Genomic DNA, 16,289 nt, shown 5'->3' with positions numbered 1-16,289 from the left:
TTGGTGCATAAACTTGCTCCTCCTGTTTCTTTAGAATCCCAAAGTGTTGCATCTCACAAAAGAAAATGAGCAAGTGTGCAATTAGTTATGTTAATTAATTGCCAAGATTCTTTTTGCAAGTCCTAATCTGACTTTGTAGACTTTTGGATTCATCTTGGCATTCATTCTCAAACCGTGACCAAGTATTTTGTATTAAAAGGCTTTCTGAAAGCAAAGCTGCCAGAAATTTCCAATGGGTCTATTGTAATATTTGTATTTTATTGAGGAAAGGTCCATCATTTTGTGTGTTCAGCCTGTGAAAGTTAGCCATGACATTCTTTTCCCAGCAGTAAAGCAACACCAGTAATTAACATGATGCAGTTTCCTATAGGAAATCTGATTAGGCCTGGATTGCTGTAGGAAATATCAAATTTCAAGGCACAGGATGATAAAGTAATTATTCTCAATATGCAGATCTATACTCAATTATGTGGTAATATGTATATCATATATTTTGGTTCTTTCCAGATCCTTCAGAAATATGACCCCCAGAAAGAGGAAGAGTTGCGAGTCTGGATTGAAGAGGTTGCAGGCAGACGTTTGGTTGACAGCTTCCAGCACAGCCTTAAGGATGGTGTTATTCTTTGCATGTGAGTAACTGACCACTTTTGGGAAGCTTTGTTCCCATGTTAATGTTGCATTTAACAAAAAAAAAAATTATTCAAAATTTTCCGCAGATTATCACAACAGAAAAATAGAACCCCCCCTTTACACAAATAATAAAACAACAAGAACAAAAGTGCATAAATAAACAAATAAATGTTAAACAGTAAACAATAGTGCATCTCCTACCAAACACGAACTCCCCCCCCCCCCCCCCCCCCCCCCCCCCCCCCCCCCCGCTGCTGCTGACCATCTCCTAACGCTCTGCCAGGAAGTCTAGGAACGGCTGCCACCGCCTGAAGAGCCCTTGCACAGATCCCCTTAAGGCAAATTTCACCACCTCCAATTTTGAACCCTGCCATGTCGTTAATCCAGGATTCCACGCTTGGGGGCCTCGCATCCTTCCGCTGAAGAAGAATCCTTCACCGGGCTACCAGGGGCGCAAAGGCCAGAATACCGGCCTCTTTCGCCTCCTGCACTCCTGGCTCATCCGACACCCCAAATATTGCGAGCCCCCAGCTGGGCCTAACCCTTGACACTGTCCTCGCTACACCCCTCCAGAACTCCTCCAACGCTGGACATGCCCAGGACATATGGGTGTGGTTTGCTGGGCTCCCCGAACCCTCGCACATCTGTCCTCACTCTCAAAAAAACGGCTTAGCCTTGCCCCGGTCATGTGCGCCCTGTGCAGCTCCTTAAATTGTATCAGGCTGAGCCTCGCGCAAGAGGAGGAAGAGTTTACCCTTCCCAGGGCATCCACCCACATACCCTCGTCGATCTCCTCCCCCAGCTCCTCCTCCCACTTACCTTTTAACTCCTCCGCCGAGGCCTCCACCTGCATCACCTTATAAGTTGCCGAGATCCTTTCCCCCCCCCCCCCCCCCCCCCAAAAGCACCCTGTCCTGGACCCTGCGCGCCGGCAGCAGCGGAAACTCCACCACCTGTCGCCTAACGAACGCCCTTACCTGCATATACCTGAAGCATTTCCAGGGGGGAGCCCGAATTTCTCCTCCAGCTCTCCAAGGCTCGCAAACATCCCGTATATGAACAGGTCCCCCATCCTCCTAGTACCTGCCCTGTGCCAACTCACGAACCCCCCATCCATTTTCCCCGGGACAAACCGATGGTTCTCCCATATCGGGGAACACACCGAAGCCCCCGCCTCCCCCCTGTGGCGTCTCCATTGCCCCCAGATTTTGAGGGTCGCCGCTACCACTGGGCTCGTGGTGTACCTCGTCGGAGGGAGCAGCAGCGGTGCCGTCACCAGCGCCCCCAGACTCGTGCCCACACAGGACGCCATCTCCAAATGTTGCATTTTAGGTGGACTCTGGACCCTTTTGTGGCGCTATCTGGGGTTTCAGAGAAGCCGGAGCTCATGGAGAGGAGGAAGGCCGATGTTGTGGCCTTCGCCTCTGATTGCACAGCAAAGTTTACTGTAGTGGCAGTTGGCATCGCCACCGGGGGTAGCAGCTTGGTTGGGTGACCTGTACGACTTTCTGCAGTTGGAGAAGATAAAATGAGTTCAGGGGCTCTGCAGAGGGGTTTGAGAAGAGGTTGGGGATGTTTGTGATCGTGTTTGAGGAGCTGTTCGTCGGAAGAGGGGGGGGAGATTTGTATAGACTGTGTAGTTGATTGCTGAGAAGTATGTTTCCCGGGGTGTTTGTGTTGTAACCTGTTTTGATACGTGTTGGTAATAAAATGTGCATTTTAGAGACTAGTACTGTGATGTGCTTACCCTTGTGTTAGCCTCAGGTACTTGATGTTTCTAGTTCTGGCCTCATTTTGATGTGACAAGATGGCCTCAAAAAGGTGAGTCTTGTGGAAAAGCAAAACATTGCTGATGTTTGAAATCCGAAGGTGGCACGTGGTTAATGCTGCTGCCTTACTGCGCCGAGGACCCGGGTTTGCTCCTGGTCTCGGGTCACTGTGTGGAGTGTGAACATTCTCCCCCTGTCTGCGTGGGTCTCACCCCCACAACCCAAAGATGTGCAGGTTGGTGGATTGGCCACGCTAAATTGTCCCTTAATTGGAAAAATTTATTTAAAAAAAAGATAATCTGGTGTTCTGATCAAAGATTATCAACCTTAAATGTTAACTCTTTTTTTCTGTTTCCTCCTCTTCTCTCCCCCCCCCCCCACATACATACACACACACACACATATACACACACACACACACACTGGCTGAACCGGCTGAGTACTTCCAGCATATTTTTAGCAGCCATCTTGAAAAATACGAATGAACTTGTACATGTGCAAACTCTGGGACATCCCAACATGCTTAAAAATCTAATGGAAGTACTTTTTGTAATCACTGTTGTAAAAATAAAGCTTTTGTTTATACAATACTTTCCTCTATTTACATTTCAGTTTGTTATATTCAACCACCCTTATTTACTATTCTGTTGATGGAAAGAAACTGGCTTGCTGTGTTATTTTAGCGTATAAAATGAAGCACTTGTACAGTAACCAGTAAGTTGCATTCTGCAAGCACTTGGGTACAAAAAGCATTAATTGCACTAAAGTAAGCCAATGTGGAGCACTTGGAACACCTGTGAGGATATAGTCTGTGCACTTGACCCAACTTTGACACAGAGCTGGGAATTGTGATGGGGAGGACAAACGGTTTAAAATCTGAGCAAGGGAGTCATGGCACAACAATGAGCACTTAGTTGAACCAGTTAACACAGGCAGTGATATTTTTGTGAAGTGTGTCAGGAGGAGGTGAAAATTAGAATGTGCTGAGCTTTTCCAATGGAGTGGCTCGTGTGCCTGCACGTGGACAGAATCATTGTGGGTGGTGAGGGAAATGGGAAAATTTGTCCAAGGTGATTCAGTCATTAATTAAAATTGACAGATAGTGACCTTTAGTGAGATTGAGTGGCTAGCCTTGGTTGGAGAAGTTGATGTGTACGATAAAGTTGATTGATAGCAAACGGGGAAGTCTGAGGAAAGAGAACCAGGGGAATTTAGATGAGGGCTGAAGGTCACTTCATAGTAAAAAATATACCGATACAAAGGTTGTGGGAAGAGATCTCCGTGAAAAGACTATATGGGGCTTTGGAGGGTCTTAGGAGGGTATCAGACGAAGAGGATGAATGCAAATGAGGTACTCTAATTGTTTGTTCGTTAAATCGGTGTTTTTCCAAACTTTTCCCCCCCCCGGGACCCACCTTTGCCACCTGGTTGACCCACGAGGCCGACTGTCGCAGCACACACCATGTTCGCTTACTTTTAATGCGAAAGGGAAGTGTGCTTGGTCCTCATGATCTCAACTTGAATCATGTTCAAAGGAGGAGAGCAATGTGCATATTCGGTGCAGACTTCAACCTGTCCCTTTGTTCTGTCTTCATCTTTACGAAAATGGAGTATCTACCCTCGCACATGTAGGTTGTCGTGAAGAGCAATAGCAACCAAATGCATGTTTTACTCCGCATAGGATACTCGTGGGACATACTTCAGAATGCTCACAGCTTCCTGTGCTTTTGACGTGTTTTTAATGTGCTGTAAGAGGTCGGATACAACAGCGCAGCTTTTTCATTTGGGGTCAGCTGTAAATTAATAACTGACAACTCTGGGGTCTCAATGTCACCCACCACTTCACGGTAGCACAGTGATTAGCACTGTTGCTTCAAAGCACCAGGGTCCCTGGTTCGATTCCCGCTTGGTTCACTATGTGCGGAGTCTGTACGATCTCCCCATGTCTGCGTGGGTTTTCTCCCACAAGTCCTGAAAGACGTTCTTGTATCATGGTTCGTGAGTTATCTTTCCACGTGTTTGCTAATAAATCATTTTACTAGTTACAGAACTAGATGTTCTGTGTACATCATTGCTATGGCCATAACAACATAACAATGGTGAGTGTCTTTCCGAAGTGTTGTATAGTCATAGCACAGTGGTTAGCACTGCTGCTTTATCAGCGCCAGGGACCCGGGTTCGATCCCTTGGGTCACTGACCTGTGCGGAGTCTGCACGTTCTCCCAGTGCCTGCATGGGTATCCTCCGGGCGCTCTGGTTTCCTCCCACAAGTCCCGAAAGACGTGATGTTAGGTGAATTGGACGGTCTGAATTCTCCCTCGAGTGTACCCCCAAATAGGCACCGGAGTGTGGCGACTCGGGGATTTTTACAGTAACTTCATTGCAGTGTTAATGTAAGCCTACTTGTGAAAGCCTACTTGTGACAATAATAAAGATTGTTATTATTCTTTCAAAATCTGACACTTTTCATTTGCCAGTACTTCCCTGCATATAACCCACATGGACATTGCATCCTTAATGAAATTTTCATTTCATTATTTTCATTAGCACAATTGACAAAATCATCCTGTCCAATAGATACACTGCCTATTTGAGTCTCTGGCTGTCTCTTACTTTTTAAGAAAACAATCCATCTTCACAGTCCTCTTGCCAGCAGCTGGAAAATGGAAGCTACTGTGCTCCATGGTGTGGTGCCAAAAGCACATACATGGAGGGCACTTGACATCAATTGGACACGTGACCTGCTCTCTTCTGCTGTTCCTGGTCAGAAGACTTCACACAACCTCAATTTATTTTAATTAAAAGGCAATAGTGACCACCATTCTCAATGTAAAAGCCGGTAATGCCGTTGGGCACTTGTCCCATGATCGGGATTGCTGCGAGAATGGCACGGCCGATCACTCTGTGACCCTCCAGACACCCACCCACGGGATCGCGGCCCGCATGTTGAAAAACCCCACTTTAAGTCACTGAAATTTACATTCCATATCAAGGTGATCTAAACAAAGGATAAGAAACTGCTTGGATTGTGCATGGGAGGCTCAAAATTGGGAACTGTATTGTGCCTGTTTGGTGACTATGGAAATTGCTAGGCTACCTGTCATAGAATAGTGATGCCTCACTTTCAAATATAGCATAATTGTTAATGGGGAAATCAATCATCATGGGGAAAGTTGCATTCTTTGAATCTAGGGCCAGGCTATCTTCCATTTGGACAATAAGCTATGGTCCTGTCCATACATCTTTTGACCAAATTGGACAACTAGGATTAAACACAAGCAATGGAGAGAAAGAGTTGTATTATATGTAGTGACTTTCATCATCTCAGGATGTCCCCAAAGCACTCGACAATCAAATAAGTATCTGTTTCTAAGTGTAGTTTTCATTGTAATGTAGAGAACATGGCAGCCATTTTGCACACAGCAAGGTCAGGATATATGTTTTTGGTGTTGGTTGAGGGAGTATCATCAATCTTGGGTCAGGATACTGGACGAACTCCTATGCTCTTTGAATAATGCCATGGAATTGTTTACATTGACTTGAGTGTAGATGAGAGCACCATTTTAATATTTTATCCAAAATGTAGTTGCTTCACAGTGCCACACTCCTTCAGTACTGCAGTGGGTTGACAGCTGACGTTATGCTTGAAACTCTGGATTGGGACTTTTACCCAAATCTATCTGACTCAAGATGACCCCGAACAAATTGCGTATCTGCTCGTGTGTTCAAATACCTTCCCAAGTCAAAGAGGGACAAGCGGATTGGGTTAGGTGTAACTTTGTATGTGGACCGGCTGTGATATACAGCAAGAAGTGGGGTCAGGATTGGAGAAGCAACTGAGAATGTAATTTTTGTAGGCCCCACTCAAAATAATTTGAATGGAAGCAAATGGTGTACAGCGATCATATTTAGTGAGCATGCACAATTTTGCAGTGTGGGTTCTAATGTTGAAATTAATATGGGGAAAGGAGATAACCAATGACTGAAAATAATTTGTGCGTTGATATGGTGGTATCCATTAATCGACTCTAATCCTTTTACTAAATAAATTTCCAATTAAGGGGCAATTTGGCGTGGCCAATCCACCTACCCTGCACATTTTGGGTTGTGCGGGAGAGACCCATGCAGATATGGGGAGCATAGAACATAGAAAATACAGCACAAAACAGGCCCATGGGCCCATGATGTTGTGCCGAACTTTTGTCCTAGATTAAGAACAAATCAATCTACACCCCAGCATTCTACCGTAATCCATGTACCTATCCAATATGTGCGAACTCCACACAGACAGTGACCCGGGGTCGGGATCGAACACGGATCCCTGGCGCCGTGAGACCGCAGTGCTAACCATTGCACCATCATGCCACCTTAATCACCTCTAATCCTAATGGTCGTAAATTTCACCCCTCTAAACTTGCCCAGATTTCATGAAACTACTTTCTGAAGTTGGGTAACCATTATTTTGTAGTGGCAGTGTTTAAACTGATCATTTGCTTTCTCTAAAGCTCCTGGTTAGCAGGACCGTTTACTGTCCGCTAGAAAGTATTTTGGAATGCTGACTCCAGTGGTAAAATGATGGTGGAGATCACACGTTAGGTGACTTCTGCTCGAGTTTTTGGATTTTTATGCCCAGTCTCGGGTAGTTTTCAATGAGCTGGTATGGGAAGTCATAAGGAGTTGGAGGAGTTGAAGTCTCAGAATAAAGTTCTTGGAAAGAAGGGGGTGAGCGTCCGCTGGCAAGTGTTGCTGTGAGTCGCGCAGGAAGAAAGGCTGGGTCGTCGGGTGGGGCTGCTCCCATCACGGTTGAAACTCTGACTGAGATGTCGATGGAGTTTGAAAGGCTGTTTGCAACATTTGAAAGTACTTTGGAGGGAGATGACGGGTTCGCTTAAAGCGTGGGTGGAGGAGACGATTGCCTCGATTAGAAGGTGGCATTGACAAAGGCTTCGGTTGAGGGGCGGGAGCAAGGAGCGAAGCTGAAGGAGGTCGAGGAAACATTGTCGCCCGAATTGGATTGGACGGTGAATGCAGACTGTTGAGGATGGGGCAGGGAGGTGGGAGCTTTGTGGGTGAGGATGGAGGCGGATTCATGTAGGGGGTCAGGGTTGCAGGCGCTGGCAAACGATGACTCTTTGAAGACCGTTTTGGCAGCATTTTGGGTTTGGGAGGGTAGGGAGTTGTATTTGCTGTAAATTGTAAAAATGTTGCAAATTTGGAATAAAAATACTAAAGTAGTTTGGAATGTGCTGTGGTGGCAAAACGACACCATCGGTTGAGAGAGGAGCAAACTGCAGCTCATGAAAGCCCAAAATGGCTCAGCAGGTCTTTATTTAATTTAAGTTTTTGGCAACCGTATTGAATTTTTTCATTTGCATGGTCAGAAGCTGTACTAAATCCTTCTTAATTGATTTTTTAGGCTCATGAACAAGCTACAACCCAATTCAATCAAGAAAATAAATGAATCCAAATTAAACTGGCACCAGGTAAGAAATGTACTTAGCCAGTCCAACCTGACTCTCGTTTGGAATCTGATTCTACAGGTGTTTTCAGTGTCATGGTCTGTAAATCAAGCAATGTGCTTTCTGAGCTACCCAGTGCTGACCTTGGCACATGTTCTCACCCACTGTTCTCACATGATTGGATTGGCTGGGATATTCTCTGGAATTTGGTTGAATAACTTGCTGATGCTTGTGCTGAACTGCCAGTTGGACAGGGTACTGGGAAGGTGCCCAGTGAGCCATGTACCAGTGTGAGTGATGAGCTTTCTTAGCTGGTTCACTTTCAACTCCTTTCCCTGACATTTCTATTGGTAGATTGCCCAGCAACTTTCTGGCAAATGTCAACCACCGGCTCGGGAAGCCGTACTGTTTAATTGGGCTAATTCAGTCTCCTATTTGGTCATGGATACCAGTATATTGATCTAGAGCTGTCATTTTATTAAAATATGGTTGCAAATTTCTACGGTTGGCTACTATTTATTTGTAGCCTTACTTGGGCAATATTTGAATTGGCAAAGTTCTTAATAACAGTGCAATTTACTGCCCTGCAGTAAGGTATTTTGAAATCAAGTGTGTGGTCAAAGATGAGCTGGACACGGTAGACTGGAATCAAAAACTTTATGGTGAAACAGTGGAGAACCTTCCAAGCAATTTTTCAGTGCTGAGCAAAAGTTTATACCAACAAAAAGGAAGGACGGTAGAAAGAGGGAATATCGACCGTGGATATAAGGAAATAAGCGAGAGTAATTGAAGGAAAAAGCATACAAAGTGGCAAAGATTAGTGGGAGACTAGAGGACTGGGAAATCTTTAGGGGGTAACAGAAAGCTACTAAAAAAGCTATAAAGAAGAGTAAGATAGATTGAGATCAAACTTGCTCAGAATATAAAAACAGATAGTAAAAGTTTCTACAAATATATAAAACAAAAAAGAGTGGCTAAGATAAATATTGGTCCTTCAGAAGAAGAGAAGGGAGATTTAATAATGGGAGATGAGGAAATGGCTGAGGAACTGAACAGGTTTTTTGGGTCGGTCTTCACAGTGGAAGACACCGATAACATGCCAGTGACTGAAATGAGGCTATGATAGGTGAGGACCTTCAGATGATTGTTATCACTAAGGAAGTAGTGATGGGCAAGCTAATGGGACTAAAGGTAGACAAGTCTCCTGGCCCTGATGGAATGCATCCCAGGTTACTAAAAGGGGTGGCTAGGGAAATTGCAAATGCATGTGTTAATTTATCAAAATTCACTAGACTCTAGGGTGGTCCTGGCGGATTGGAAATTAGCAAACGTGACACCACTGTTCAAAAAAGAGGTAGGCAGAAAATGGGTAATTATAGGGCAGTTCAGTTAACTTCAGTAGTAGGGAAGATGCTGGAATCTATCATCAAGGAAGAAATAGCGAGGCATCTGAATGGAAATTGCCCCATTGGACAGACGCAGCATGGGTTCATAAAGGGCAGGTCGTGCCTAACTAATTTAGTAGAATTTTTTGAGGACATTACCAGTGCGGTAGACAACGGGGAGCCAATGGATGTAGTATATATGGATTTCCAGACAGCTTTTGACAGGGTGCCACACAAAAGGTTGCTGCATAAGATAATGATGCATGGTGTTAAGGGTAAAGTAGTAGCATGGATAGAGGATTGGTTAATTAATAGAAAGCAAAGAGTGGGGACTAATGGGTGTTTCACTGGTTGGCGATCAGTGGCTAGTGGTGTCCCTCAGGAATCGGTGTTGGGCCCACAATTGTTCGCAATTTAGATAGATGATCTGGAGTTGGGGACCAAGTGCAATGTGTCCAAGTTTGCAGACAACACTTGGATGAGTGGTAAAGCAAAAAGTGCCGAGGATACTGGAAGTCTGCAGAGGGATTTGGATAGTTTAAGTGAATGGGTACGGTCTGGCAGATGGAATACAATGTTGACAAAATGTGAGGTTATCCATTTTGGTAGGAATAACAGCAAACGGGATTATTATTTAAATGATAAAATATTAAAACATGTTGCTGTGCAGAGGGACCTGGGTGCCCAATGAGTCGCAAAAAGTTGGTTTACAGGTGATTAAGAAGGCGAATAGAGTTTTGTCCTTCATTGCTAGAGGGATGGAGTTTAAGACTAGGGAGGTTATGCTGCAACTGTATAAGGTGTTAGTGAGGCCACACCTGGAGTATTGTGTTCAGTTTTGGTCTCCTTACCTGACAAAGGACGTACTGGCGCTGGAAGGTGTGCAGAGGAACTTCACTAGGTTAATCCCAGAGTTGAGGGGGTTGGATTACGAGGAGAGGTTGAGTAGACTGAGACTTTACTAGTTGGAATTTAGAAGGATGCGGGGGGGATCTTATAGAAATATGTAAAATTATGAAGGGAATAGATAGGATAGATGCGGGAGGTTGTTTCCACTGGCGGGTGAATGCAGAACTAGGGGGCATAGCCTCAAAATAAGGGGAAGTAGATTTAGGACAGAATTTAGGAGGAACATCTTCACCCAAAGGGTTGTGAATCTATGGAATTCCTTGCCCAGTGCAGCAGTAGAGGCTCCTTCATTAAATGTTTTTAAGATAGATAGTTTTTTGAGAAATAAAGGGTTATGGTGTTCGGGCGGGAATAAAGGAATAAAGGGTTATGGTGTTCGGGCGGGAAAGTGGAACTGAGTCCACAAAAGATCAGCCATAATCTGATGGAATGGCGGAGCAGGCTCGAAGGGCCAAGTGCCCTACTCCTGCTCCTAGTTCTTTTGGGTTCACTCGGAGGTGGAAACTGTTTATTGATTTCTTTAAGGAGGTTTGAGGGATGGGGGGTTAAAATGGGGAAGGTCGGATGTGAGAAGGGGTGATATTAGGGGAGTGGGGGGGAAGTGGGTGTTGGTTGTTTACAATGTTGTTTGGTTGTTCTTCTGCTTTTGTTGTTTATATGAAAATGCCTTGAATAAAAATATAAATAAATAAATTCCTTGTCCCAAGAACAACCTCCATTCTCCAAGGGTTCTCGCATTCTTGTTAACCTGTGGTGATCAGAGACAGACTTGAATGTTTGCATGTGATTTTGGCTTTCTGTGGTGCCCTTCATTTTAAATAGCCTTCTAATACTAGTGAAGAATCACCATCTGGTGAGGCATTGGAAGCACCGAGTGAACCATATCCCAGCAAATCATCAGTGTATTCAGTAGGGTGGGAATGGTAGAAAACTTGACATATTAATGAAACTATAGATCTTTCAAAAGTGAATTACACATTGAACATTATTAACAGCTTGGTTTATCTTCCTTCAGCTGGAGAACATAGGAAACTTTATTAAAGCTATTCAGTCCTATGGGATGAAGCCACATGACATTTTTGAAGCAAATGATCTTTTTGAGAATGGGAACCTGACTCAAGTACAGACAACATTGTTGGCACTTGCCAGTCTGGTAAGTGCTGTCTAATCTAAGTTTGTTAATAGATGCTCTTAATCCAGCCCAGGCTATAAGTTTCTACCACGTATTAAAGGTTGTTTAAATTGGCGATGGTACTCTCTCCTCTTGAGTCAGAAGCTCATTGGTTCAAGTTCCACCCCACACTTCTATGGAGATTTGATTTGGTGGGTAGAGACTGGTGAGCAGGGCGGCAGGTGAGACACATAGATCACTGGAACATATAAAGCACCGCATTAATTTGGGGGTCACAGAGAAGCTACATTCAGACATAATGAAATGGTTCCATGTTATATTTTTATTTCCTTTTTTAGTAATATTTTCTCTTTCTGGCTGCCTGAGTGTTCTGCACCCTCTGACCTGGCTCCCCAACCACTGCCATACCTGTAGCCAGGAAAGGTTAAAGCCAGACTGGTCAGACTCTCCCATCTAGTTTTCCACTTTCACCTCCTTCCCCAGCCCTGCAGATGGACAGATATGTAGGGCAACAGTTCATCGAGAGAAACAAGCCTGGAAGCTGTCCAGATGCTCTTTATGTAAGAGGCGGTGGTTTAATAAACCTTGCTTGCCTGCTAGCTTTAGTTACTGATTGCTACTTTGAGGTGTAGCTACTCTGAAGTGACATTGACTGGAGAACTTGTGGTTGCTGGTGACGGGTTGATTGAGGACAAAAATAATGGATGGCAAAGGGAGATCGACAACAAAGCTGGAAGAATTGGTGATGGAGGTGGAGGACAGCAAGGGAGGCCTGGAATGGGTGATCGGGATGGCATAGGAAGAGTGGATCAGATGGTGTGGGGATGATATGAGAGGGATGTGTTGGGTATAGCACGCAACACCTGGCATGGGAAGGATGGAATGGCATGAAGTTGGGATTTAGATCAATATTGTTTTAATAACAATACAAGTTTCACCACAGAGATTTTGTCGGACTCTGTGAAACAATTAATTAATTGGCTGTGAATTGCGTTTTGGAAGTGAGGATATATTCGACTCATGAATGCAGATCTCCGTAGAATCTCCGTAGATATGGTGGTCGTTCTTTTCTGCACCGACCCTCTGAAAGATCACCCTACCCAACCTGCACATCGGGTAATTTTTAAACATAGTCAATCCACCTAAACTGCACATTTTAGACTGAGGAAACTGGGGAATCCGAGGAAACCCATGCTGAGAATGTGCAAATTCCTCACCCATGACCTGAGTTGAGTTGAACCTATGTCCCTGGCACTGAGAGGCAGCAGTGCCTTGCCTTGTCTTTACCTAGTTCTGCACATAGCATAGTGTACCAGGAAGGGTTTGATTCAAGGTGATTAAAAGATCATATAACTTGTCACGTTTTTAATTTTTGTGTGTTTTGGAACTTGATTCGCAGTTGTATCATGTTCTTCATCTAGGGTATTTGGTAAGATTCCAGTGGGTACATAGGTGACTGCCAAGGCCAATCTGCACCTGGAAAGTTCTGTTACAAATAAGACTGAATACCGCAGCTGATTGAATTGGATGAGAATTTCATAGAATTTACAGTGCAGAAGGAGGCCATTCGGCCCATCGAGTCTGCACCAGGTCTTGGAAAGAGCACCCTACCCAAGCCCCCCCCCAACCCTATCCCCATAACCCAGTAGCCCCACCCAACACTAAGGGCAATTTTGGACACTAAGGGCGATTTAGCATGGCCAATCCACCTAACCTGCACATCTTTGGACTGTGGGAGGAAACCGGAGCGCCCGGAGGAAACCCACGCAGACACGGGGAGAACGTGCAGACTCCGCACAGACAAGTGACCCAAGCCGGGAATCGAACCTGGGACCCTGGAGCTGTGAAGCAATTGTGCTAACCACTATGCTACCGTGCTGCGCTTTTTTGCTGAGTTGGGATTTTCTCTTTGCCTCTGATGTGTACTTGCTTTTAAAGGAGGCTGCACTGTCTTGTATTTGGTTGGGCCGGGTTCAACCATCCTGGACGAGCCTTGTCCAGGGCTCCGTCACTGCCAAAACTTGTTAAATGAAGCCTTCAGAGTGTCCTTGGAGCGCTTCCTTTTGAGCACACACCCCAGACTCCAGTTCTCCATGGAAGATTTGCTTTGATAAACTAGTGTTCGGCATTCTGGCTACATGAGCCCAACTCCATTATGACCGACTCAATCTGGTATGGGTGCTTGGCATGCCAACAATTGTTTTGTTCTACCACCGGATCATGAGCTTCTCTAGACAGCTCAAGTGAAAGTGGTTGAATTTCTTGATATGACTCTGGTACACAGTCCACATCTCGCATGTGTAGAGCAGGATGGTGTGTTTCTTGGAGGGGAACTTTCAGGTTTAGAAGGATGATGCTGGAAATGAAGTATATTCAAAATGGGGCCGTTTTCTCCTGAAAAGGCAGGACTGAGGAAATTCTGAAGAAATCTTTACCCAGGGAGCGGTTAAAATGTGACTTGCTTTCCCATGGTAAGTAATGAAGGCGAATAGCATCGTAAAGGGAAAGCTGGCTAAGTACATAATGCAGAAAGGAAGATCGGTAGATGGAGGAAATGAAATGGGTTGTGAGGGAATTTTGAGTGGAACATAACAGCAGCATGGGTCAGGTGTGCCAAATGGTGATCTCCATTAAGATGAGAGATGTTAAACCAAAAAAAGGCAATCTTTAAAATAGATTTCATGTCACGAAATTCCCACCGTCATGATTTAAATAGAAAAAGTTGGAGCTAGTTTTCTTTCAGCAAATGTCGTGATCCTCTGGCCACGTTACGCCGGAAAAGCAGCATGCCACAGCGCAGCGTGGCTGTTGAAAGCCGGGAGACCCTGCTCCTTGGATCTAATAATAATAATCTTTTCTTATCACAAATATGAAGTTACTGCGAAAAGCCCCTAGTCGCTATATTCCGCCGCCTGTTCGGGTTCAGCTGACACGGGAATTGAACCGCTGCTGGCCTTGTTCTGCACCACAAACTAGCTGTCTAGCCCACTGAGCTAAACCACCATCTAACCAGCTCGCAACGCCTTTCTGTTTTTATTTTTATCTTTCTCTTGCCCTTCTTTTGCGCTCCTCCTCCCACCTGTAATTTTAATTACTTTAAATTTAGTACCCAATTATTTTTTTCCAATTAAGGGGCAATTTAGTGTGGCCAATCCGCCTAATCTGCACATCTTTGAGATGTGGGGGAAACCCACCCAGGCACGGGGTGAATGTGCAAACTCCACACAGACAGTGACCCGGGGTCACGATGGAACCTGGGTCCTCCGTGCTGTAGGCAGCAGTGCTAACCACTGCGCCACCGTACCGCCCGGCCTTGCGCGATTATAATAATAATCTTTATTGTCACAAGTAGGCTTACTTTAACACTGCAGTGAAGTTACTGTGAAACGCCTCTAGTCGCCACATTCTGGCGCCTGTTCAGGTACACACATGGCGAATTCCAAATGTCCAATTCACCTAACATGCCCATCTTTCGGGACTTGTAGGAGGAAACCAGAGCACCCGGAGGAAACCAACGCAGACACAGGGAGAACGTGCAGACTCCGCACAGTGACCCAAGCCGGGAATCTAATCTGGGACCCTGGTGCTGCGAAGCAACAGTGGTAACTACTGTGCCGATTCAATGCAAGCTTGCAAGACATTGCGATGTGAATCCTGCCCATTTTTAGTAAATCTGCATATTAGAGCCAGGCTGCCATACACTAGTGTGCAGATTCCTGAGATACCTGAAGCTTTGGGATTCAACCCATTGTCCCGAGACTTTGGGTGAGTGCATTTAGTACTGGTCCCCACAAACGGGGACCAGGTGGAATGGTACTCGTGGGGGTCTCCCAGGGAATCTGAGGCCCCTAGCTGCATGCCCTTTGGGCAGGGTAGTGCCCTGGCACTGGTGCAACTGGGCATTGCCAGCCTGGCACTGCCAAGGTGCCAGATTGGTGCTGCCATGTTGGCATTTTTGTGCACGTGTGATTGGGCTTTGGGCGGTGGGGGGGGGGGGGGGGGGGGGGGGGTTGGTGGGAGGAGAGAAATGTTGGGGATTCCTCTTTGGGGGGCTTTGGAGATCAGGACGCCCGAGATCTCACTACAGTGGGGAGTTCAGGCGAGCGGAGCTCAAAACGGGGCTATGTGCGGCGCGTTCCCCGTTGAGGCCCCTTATTCAACTGCAGTCGTGTTGAATAGCCATGTGTTTCTAGGCACTGCCGAGTGCCGGGAAACACTAGGCTAAACGCACTCGTTAGGGGACTTGGTTCCCTTTTGGGAGAATCGCGCTCAGTATTGTAACGGCAACAATATTGCTTAGCGCTGAAATTTGTGGAGGGAATATAGTACGGTGTAGAGAACAGCAAGGGGGATTCAAAAGACTTTTTGGATTTGACAAAGTTTGATTTGCTTATTCAAAACATTTCTGAATCAGTGCTATTGCTGAAGTTAACTTGCAGATTCTGAAACCGTTCCTTGGTGACTTACTGCTTTGCAGAGTTGCATTTTGTTTCACTTCCTGCTTTTATTTAATCTGCAAGTTCCATGTGTAGTTTTGCTGTTATTCTTTTGCAAGTCTTAAATTGTTCCAGAGGAAAGACTGCCTGAGCTGTTAATTCCAACAGTTTGCATTCAATGTCGCTTTCAATGTTGATTTATTTTGAACAGGCCAAAACTAAAGGCTTTCACACAAGAATGGACATTGGTGTTAAATATGCAGATAAGCAAGAAAGGCACTTCAAGGAGGAAAAACTGAAGGCGGGACAAAGTGTAATTGGGCTTCAGGTAGCCATCAATTATTTTTCAACTTATTTTCAATTTGTGAGACATTTCTCTCCCTGGAGACAGGTCATTCTAAAAATGTGAGATTTTAATTTTGTTGATGAAACAAATTTGTACCTGCTGCGATTTTTTTTCAGTTTCTCAATTTGTTGTATCGTGATACGGGGAATAAAATTTCCTGAGAATTGAACAGACACATTGTAAACTGGTGAAATAATGACAGCTAGATTTGAGATGGGCATGA

General features: G+C 45.1%; 1 protein-coding gene across 1 annotated transcript in view; it reads left to right on the top strand.

The window, feature by feature from the left end:
* cnn3a (calponin 3, acidic a) overlaps positions 1-16,289 on the top strand; it is a 94,139-nt gene that overhangs the window by 69,924 nt on the left and 7,926 nt on the right. The window contains exons 2-5 of the mRNA XM_072510548.1: positions 508-629; positions 7,816-7,882; positions 11,168-11,305; positions 15,932-16,048. Of these exons, the coding sequence (XP_072366649.1) occupies positions 508-629; positions 7,816-7,882; positions 11,168-11,305; positions 15,932-16,048 (444 nt within the window). The remainder of the gene's footprint in view (positions 1-507; positions 630-7,815; positions 7,883-11,167; positions 11,306-15,931; positions 16,049-16,289) is intronic.

This window comes from Scyliorhinus torazame, chromosome 7 (genome assembly GCF_047496885.1).
Source record: "Scyliorhinus torazame isolate Kashiwa2021f chromosome 7, sScyTor2.1, whole genome shotgun sequence".
Lineage (NCBI taxonomy): Eukaryota > Metazoa > Chordata > Chondrichthyes > Carcharhiniformes > Scyliorhinidae > Scyliorhinus > Scyliorhinus torazame.
The sequence above is the reverse complement of the archived record's forward strand: the minus strand, read 5'-3'. Positions and strand labels throughout refer to the sequence as shown.